The sequence below is a fragment of the Triplophysa rosa genome, linkage group LG17, assembly GCF_024868665.1.
Source record: "Triplophysa rosa linkage group LG17, Trosa_1v2, whole genome shotgun sequence".
Classification (NCBI taxonomy): Eukaryota; Metazoa; Chordata; class Actinopteri; order Cypriniformes; family Nemacheilidae; genus Triplophysa; species Triplophysa rosa.
In genome coordinates this window covers 1,299,347-1,306,687 of record NC_079906.1, presented here as the reverse complement: position 1 = coordinate 1,306,687, position 7,341 = coordinate 1,299,347, and the positions used below count along the sequence as shown (strand labels likewise).

General features: G+C 44.8%; 1 protein-coding gene and 2 non-coding genes across 3 annotated transcripts in view; 2 read left to right on the top strand and 1 right to left on the bottom strand.

Annotated features, from left to right (window-relative positions):
- LOC130567656 (uncharacterized) overlaps nt 1-6,321 on the bottom strand; it is an 11,408-nt gene extending 5,087 nt beyond the window's left edge. Inside the window, exons 1-11 of the mRNA XM_057355914.1 lie at nt 6,081-6,321; nt 5,710-5,883; nt 5,447-5,533; nt 5,214-5,354; nt 4,971-5,108; nt 4,407-4,490; nt 3,633-4,123; nt 3,217-3,544; nt 2,330-3,131; nt 2,027-2,236; nt 1,517-1,911 (exon numbers count right to left, since the gene is read on the bottom strand). Of these exons, the coding sequence (XP_057211897.1) occupies nt 1,517-1,911; nt 2,027-2,236; nt 2,330-3,131; nt 3,217-3,544; nt 3,633-4,123; nt 4,407-4,490; nt 4,971-5,108; nt 5,214-5,354; nt 5,447-5,518 (2,661 nt within the window). The 5' untranslated portion in view covers nt 5,519-5,533; nt 5,710-5,883; nt 6,081-6,321. The remainder of the gene's footprint in view (nt 1-1,516; nt 1,912-2,026; nt 2,237-2,329; nt 3,132-3,216; nt 3,545-3,632; nt 4,124-4,406; nt 4,491-4,970; nt 5,109-5,213; nt 5,355-5,446; nt 5,534-5,709; nt 5,884-6,080) is intronic.
- A 580-nt stretch (nt 6,322-6,901) lies between these two features.
- trnar-acg (transfer RNA arginine (anticodon ACG)) lies at nt 6,902-6,974 on the top strand. The gene has a single exon. It is a non-coding gene; the product is annotated as a tRNA-Arg (tRNA).
- Nucleotides 6,975-7,049: 75 nt separating this feature from the next.
- On the top strand, nt 7,050-7,136 carry trnay-gua (transfer RNA tyrosine (anticodon GUA)). Its single transcript is given in 2 exon segments — nt 7,050-7,086; nt 7,101-7,136. It is a non-coding gene; the product is annotated as a tRNA-Tyr (tRNA).
- Nucleotides 7,137-7,341: the final 205 nt, after the last annotated feature.

Sequence of the window (7,341 nt, the reverse complement as noted above, 5' to 3'; positions counted from 1 at the left end):
AAAAAACTATATACATAAAGTATATAGTTATATATACATAAAACTATATACATAAAAATAATATACATTATATTATATATAAATAAATTAAGGTAAATATAATATTAAAAAATAAATAAAAGACAAACAAATAGAATTATAAATAATATATTTAAAAACAAGTAAGTGTAAAAAGGCCTTTCAGCCTTTTATAACGCCTTTAAAAAATTATAAATAACTACAAACTAGTATTAACAATGAACAACTTGTTCAAATAATACTATTGTCACGATCGTGAGTGGAAGAACCAAAATGCAGGCAGGCGGTGAAGGGGTTAACACAAGATTTTAATAATAAACAACAGAACAGAAAACAAAAACCCAAAATGGGGAAAACAGGACACGATCACTATAACAATAACTCAACAAAAACAAACACTTCCCTTGAAGGGGTAAAATAAACAATAAACACTAACCACGACACAACGTCCAAAACAAGTAAAGGTAGTCCACAGCTGCTACTAGGCAAACTAAGAGGAGCACGACACGGGGATACACATACATACACAACGCAATACACCAGCACAGGACAATGAAACATGAGGGTATATAAAGGGAAGACAAACGAGGAATAATTAAACAGGGCAGGTGTGGGTAGTAAACACTCAGGGAAGGATAACAAGGAAACAAGAGGAGCGGGGCCAATGACGAGAAACTAGAGAGAACGCATATTATTGTTAAAAGGACAATAATATGTTTCTCTCCACATATAACCAAAGGCTTTGCCATGGCTCTGCTACAGGACCAAGAAAGACATGACTAAATGAAGCAGAGCCATGACAGAAGCCCCCCCCTTAATGAGCACCTCCAGGTGCTCACCAAGGGGTAGACAAACGAGACAGGGCAAACGAGATGTGACAAACGAGACAGATCACAGACCATCTCGACAGGCTTCCCTTTCCTTTTTTTCTTGGGGCTAGGGTGAATTGTGCAAAGCCTGATGAAGATGGTCTCCACCAGACGGCAGCAGTCAGGCCACTGAGCGGGTACTCTGCCTGCACCCAGCACACATCTGGTGGTGCTCTCTACTCCAGGGGTGTGAGTGGGCCTCTTTGGTGTTCTGAAGTGCCCACTCAGCAGTCGCTCCTGGTGCCGAGCTGCATACACCACCCTCTGCTTGTCTCGGTCATCCAGCTTCTGCCAAAGTCCAATGATGGTGTTGGCTTCCTGGTTGGTCAGGCTGAGGACTGTGTGACCTCGGAGCACCACCAGATATTCCGCCAGCCTGTCCACATGTTGAAAACAAGGCACATTTTGGTAGTCAACAGCCTATTGAAAAACACAAACAATAATTGTTACATAAAATATTAAGTTTGATGCATTTTGCTTACTAATGACTTACCAAATGAGTAACTTTTAAGTAAAATAAGTGAAAACTCTGGGTTCACAGCACAGAAGCAGATGTTGACCATTAATTCATTGTTTTTTAATAAATAGTTCTTTTATTTTTGTTTAAAAAATACAGGAGTGGAATATACCGTCTCTTCATCGCCTTCCTGCCCTGCATCTTCCAACTCCAAGTGGACAGGTAAATCAGAAGGCTCAGAGGGGACAGGGGACGCAGACTGTGGGAGGCTATGTGCCAGAACACTGGTGTCAGGGACCAATGAAGGAGTTGAGGAGCCCAGGACAGAGGTGGCACTGCTTGTGACTGGGGTGAAAGAACCCAGTGTCAGTGTGGACAGTGGTGACAGAACAACATCCAGATCTCTTAAGGTGTGATCCTCGTTGATGTCACAGAAGCCCTCATCTTCCTCCCGCTCTTCCACATTGAGGTCATCAAGGAGCTCTGCTGTCTGCTCAGAGTCTGGGTTCATTTCCTGCAGTGCCTGACCATTCTGAAGCAACAAATACTGGACTCTAATGAGCTCACCTGGAATAAACACAATAAATAAACAGGAATTACATTCAAGTGAGAATTAAATATAATATATAAAGGCTGATATTTGACATAAATGCAGGTTTACACCAATAACAAATTCTCTTACCAGTGTAACGTGCAGGGGGACAAAACGTGGGGACCACTTTCCTGCCAAACAGCTTTTCATAATTGCAGTTTGCACAGTGAAGGAGTTCTCCTGTGTAGCTGCGCAAAGCTGATGGTTCAGATGACAAGGAAGCAGCCTCCCGGTCCTGGTTCCACCTGTGAAGCCCCTCCAGCAGATAAATCTGAAAGTTCAGACTGTTGGCACTGGTCCCTGTAAACAGACACAACAGTGTTAAGGGAGTCTTAAATAAACACGCTTAATGCTTTTTTCTACATATGCATTCTATGTGTGGCAGATACGTACCTGGGATGAAACGGTTGAGATGCAAGTGAAAGGACTCGAGAGAAGTGGAGCCTCTGGCACATCTGTATGTCCTCAGAAGCACACCACCCTTGGTTAAGGTCCCCTTCTCTGTATAGAGCACCACACCAGGGGGATCTTGGATGCATTTCACATGCTTCTTCTGGACACTCCAGATGTGCTCCATCCTTTCTCTGTCCAGGAGAGGAACACCCAGGGAGTCGTTGCCTTGGCTGCTCAGGAGCTCTGTAAGCAGCCTTTCAAGGAGAAGGATGGTAGTCTCCTCCCCGCAGGTCCTCCTCCGACAATGGAGAGCCAACTCTTCCCTCTTAAGGTGTTTGTCGACATCTTCATCTGTCAGCGCAGGCCAACCCTGGGACATCAGCAGCTCTCTCTTGGCTTTGCGGAGCAGAGAAACATCAGCACCATCCCATTCAAAGATGCACGCTGACAGTCGTGACATGAAGATGGGGTAAAGCTGATGGGCGTCGGTCGTACATCCCAAGGCGATCCTGTGCATAAAATGCCAGATGTCCAGCCTTATCAGGAGATCCGGCCATCCACTGAACCTAGCTTTCAGCTTGGTCTCTCCCACCTCAGTGCAGCACCCACAGTCAACGTACAACACGGCAGGTGGATCCACACCGGCCTGCTGGTAGCGTTTCACAAGACCGTCTACCATCTTGTCCAGTCCTGCTCCTTCCTGGGCTGTTAAGACACTGATGAGCACCTGGCCAAACTCGTTGCCAACAGAGGTGAGCCACAGTCCCGTTCCTCTGGCTGTGCCTGCCAGCTTTTTGGTGATCTGAAATAGACATAATTGGGAGCATGTTTAAAATGTAGTAAACATCAAACAGTGTAGAATGCTGAGCATACAATTTTTAAAATACCTTTTTAGTTGAATCCATCTTTAACACTGTGCCGTAAGTGGATGTTATCCTGGCATGGATTTCATCCAGCCTTGTCAGGATGTCTCGGCTGTAAACAGTGAGAAGACACTTCCAGCTTGGCACCACTGTAGGCTTTGGGGGCTCCTGGAATTTTATTGGCAACACTCCAGGGCGGTTGACGAAGTCAACACATTGGGTGGTGTACCGGGCCAGACACTTGAGCCACTCCTCGCTGTGGTTCTCATGCAGCTGTTTGATGACCCGTGTAGGACTGTTGCCTAGGCCACGCTCACGCAGGAATCTAATGACTCTCAGATCACAGGCATACCTAAGGAAAAGCAAAAATACACACATACAATAATGTTAAATACATCAAGTATTTGCAAATACTGACAGTGGAAGAAAAGTGAACTTACTTCTGCGTGAGGATGACCCGAAACTCAGAGCAATGGCCCAGATCCAGCTGTTGCAGGACAGTCTGACTCCAGGACACATGCGAGGCTTTGCACTTGGTACAGATGAGGGTTTCTGTGACCATGTTGTACATCCTATCGATGTCCAGAACCTGCCGTGCCCTCTTGTGCAGACCGCCTCCTGTAAGCTGATGCTGTCCACAGGCAGGATTGGGACAGAGCACCTTGACCCTCCACAGCTTATATGGCATCCACAGCAAAAGAGCATGGGCGAAAAATCTGTCTGGAGCTGGAGCCTGATTGTACGTAAGTGCTGGCTGTGGTGGGTAATACCAGAGCTGAAGGTTGTCACGGAGCTCTGGCTTTCCTTTGGACCCCATTCTAAAAAGCCTGCCGGCAATCCACCTGTGATCCTCTGGTGGTAAGGTCTCAGACCACAAACGAGGAAGCGGAACTGCAGACGGAGCTTGCAGTGATGCCCCAGAAGGAGCAGTCTGTTAAGGAAAAAAGACAAAACATTTAGTCATTTAGCTGCAAAGCATATTTTTTGTAATTTTACAAACATATCTCTTTTTTTAAATATTTGAATATTTCTAACCATCTGAATATGGTTAGAAATTTTGGCGGTTTCTCATCACTTGACATGAAATAAGAAGTCAAAGAAATAAAATTAGATGTCAAAAGTGAACAGAGCAAAATGGTGTGACTTCAATGAGCTGTAACAGTTAATATGCAAATTTCATAACCTTTAAAATGAAAAAATATGAGATTACTTACGGAGACGATACTGCATGACTCTGCAGGAGCGGTCACATCTGGAGTGGTTCTGGGGACAGAGGCTGGAACTCCAGGGTCCTGCGTCTATATAATCATGCAGTGAATTATGAAAGATTATAATAGATGCAGTGAATTATAACTCATCAAATATAACTGTCCAATAATTTTACCTCATGTTAGATGGAATTATACACCACTGTTCAGAGGCGTGTGACCAGAAAGATGCTTTAGATTATTACGTTCTCCAAAGTCTTAATTACTTGATCAAAAATAAATTAAAACAGTAATATTTTGATACTTAAAAATCACAGTTAAAATGGTTGACTACTTAATAAAGCGTGACAAAATGTTGGACCGTTTTTGATCAATTTAAGGTGTCACTGCTGAACAGCAGTGTATATCGAATGTATTTAATTAAAGCATTATGCAATACTGTAAAGTTCTGATCTTATTTCATTACAGTATGGTTTCCTGGAATAAAAATATGTGCTGTACAAAGTGGAGGCGAGCGTAATGTGTTAACTTTACTTAACAGCATGAAATGTGGATTATGCCAATACTTACAGAGACAGTGGTGCTTGGTTTCGGGGCACTGGACACTGCTGCGCTGGGTTGGTCATCCACACGAGATGGTCTTCTAGCCGCACTCAAATTTGGCTTCGCTGCAGCAATGTGAGACCCGCTAAACCTTGGTTTGGTAAACTGAAAGTACAAAACAATTACAATGACATTTTCTGTACTTTATAAATTGTCAACAGAATAGAGTATTTGACACTAAAATATGGCTAATAGAAAAATTGTTATTACCATTGACAAACTCGGAGTTATCCTTGATGGTGAAGGCTGCGGCCGGGCCTGAGGCTGGGGTTCACTCTGCTCCTGTGCCGCTGCAGCAGCAGGCTGTTGTTCTCTGACCCTCTGTGTTTGTTCAGAAGAGGCAGTGGGCTGCTTATAACAACAAAAACACATACACACATTTTTGAAAGAGGAACATTGGTTTGCTTAAAAAAATACTTGCAACGCATTCACATTAATGTTACCTTCTGAGTGTGAAAACCACATGCGCACTTTTGGACCGCTCCATGCAAGGTCAACTGGCCACGGGATTGCATCGGACATTTTTCAATCTGTAACACAAATGCATTTGTAACTAAACAATAATGGTTACATGAGCAACTCCATTAAAAGAGAAAGTTGAAGACATTTTACACTTTAATTCAAACCACCTATTCAATGAATATCCCTCCCCCACCCTTTTTTTAACAGTCAATAGTTGCAAGGTATCACATAATTCTCAAAATACCTGAAATCAATTAATATCTGTAACCTTTTGATAAATCTTGTGCCACTGCTTCTGCCTCGGAGCTGGCCTGTTGCCATCTGATGGCTAGACTCCTGTGCTGGCAAATTTTCTGAGAAGAGAAACCCATTCAGCGTCCGACATGGCTTTATGTGACCTTTTTGTAGCCATCTTGTCCTAAACCGTTTTGGACAAAGTACTTAATTAAATAAACATTAACACAAAACAAAACAGTTTTCATGCATAAATCATGCGATGAGGTTATGCATTCTTACCGTTAATACAACCGTCAGAAATATACTCTTTGTTTGTAAAATAAACGGAGAGGTTCATGCAGTGATGTTCGCTCTTCGGTCGTGAACTTTCTACTGTACCTTCCTGACCTCTGACACTCCCCCTTCATTCATTCCTCTCGTCATAGATCGTTCGCCTTCGGATGAGTTCGGTAGCGGAGGCAGGGCGCCCTCGACATTCTCTTGTGCTACGATTGGTCAAATGTTGAAAATGTTGAACTTCCGCTCGGCGATTGGCTGCAAATGTTGAAGCGCTCTCACGCGATTGGCTACCCCTTCTTTCTAACCTCTCGTCAAAGATCGTTCGCCTTCGAATCAGTTCGGAAGCGGGGGCGGGTCGCCCTCGACATTCTCTTGCGCTCCGATTGGTCAAATGTTGAAAAATGTTGAACTTCTGCTCTGCGATTGGATGCAAATGTTGAAGCGCTCTCCCCCTATTGGCTACCAATGTTGAACACTGCAACGCGATTCGCTGCAAATGTTGAAGCGCTTCCACGCGATTGGCTGTGAGTTCAACATTCATCAACATTTTGCCGGATGATCCTTCGGCAGCTGGCGTTCAGGTCGCAGTCTCCTCTGGAGGCGTGGGTTAGAATCCCACTTCTGACATTGCTTTGCACACGCTGGAGCCTCCTGGTGCTCACGTGCCTGGCCTTATACGGAAACGGTCCATCGCTGAATTTCTGTCAGACAGTGTAAGGCACAGGCGGCAAACCCAGTTCCTGGAGAGCCTGTCTCCAGCAGAGTCTAGCTCCAACCACAGCTGCCTTGAAATTGCTAGTAATCCTCTCAAGGGTTTGATGAGCAGTGAGCGTGCATTCTGTACGCCTTTGCCGTGTGTCGATTTGCATTCGTCTTGTGCTGTTTTCGTGTGCACAGCAATTCGGAGGAGCCGTGAGGGTGGGTCAGTGGCGCAATGGATAACGCGTCTGACTACGGATCAGAAGATTCTAGGTTCGACTCCAGGCTGGCTCAATGCACCTCAGCAGCTTTGGGGCGTCCTCTGACCCGCGCCAAAAATAGCTCAGTCGGCAGCAGCAGCTTGCCAGGCCTTCGATAGCTCAGTTGGTAGAGCAGAGGACTGTAGGCGTCTCACTAGTCATCCCTTGGTTGCTGGTTCGAATCCGGCTCGAAGGAAGTATTTTTTTAACCCTTGGAGACCGTGCAAACACCTGTTTGTTTAAAGATTCATGGAAAAGCGCCATAGGGCGTCCAAAAACAAATTGGCTGACTGGGAATCGAACACAGGCCGCGGTGGTGAGAGCACGGAATCCTAGCCACTAGACCAACAGGGAGTACATGTCTGTCTCTGGCCATTCAATGGTGCCGGGGGTGCCTGGCT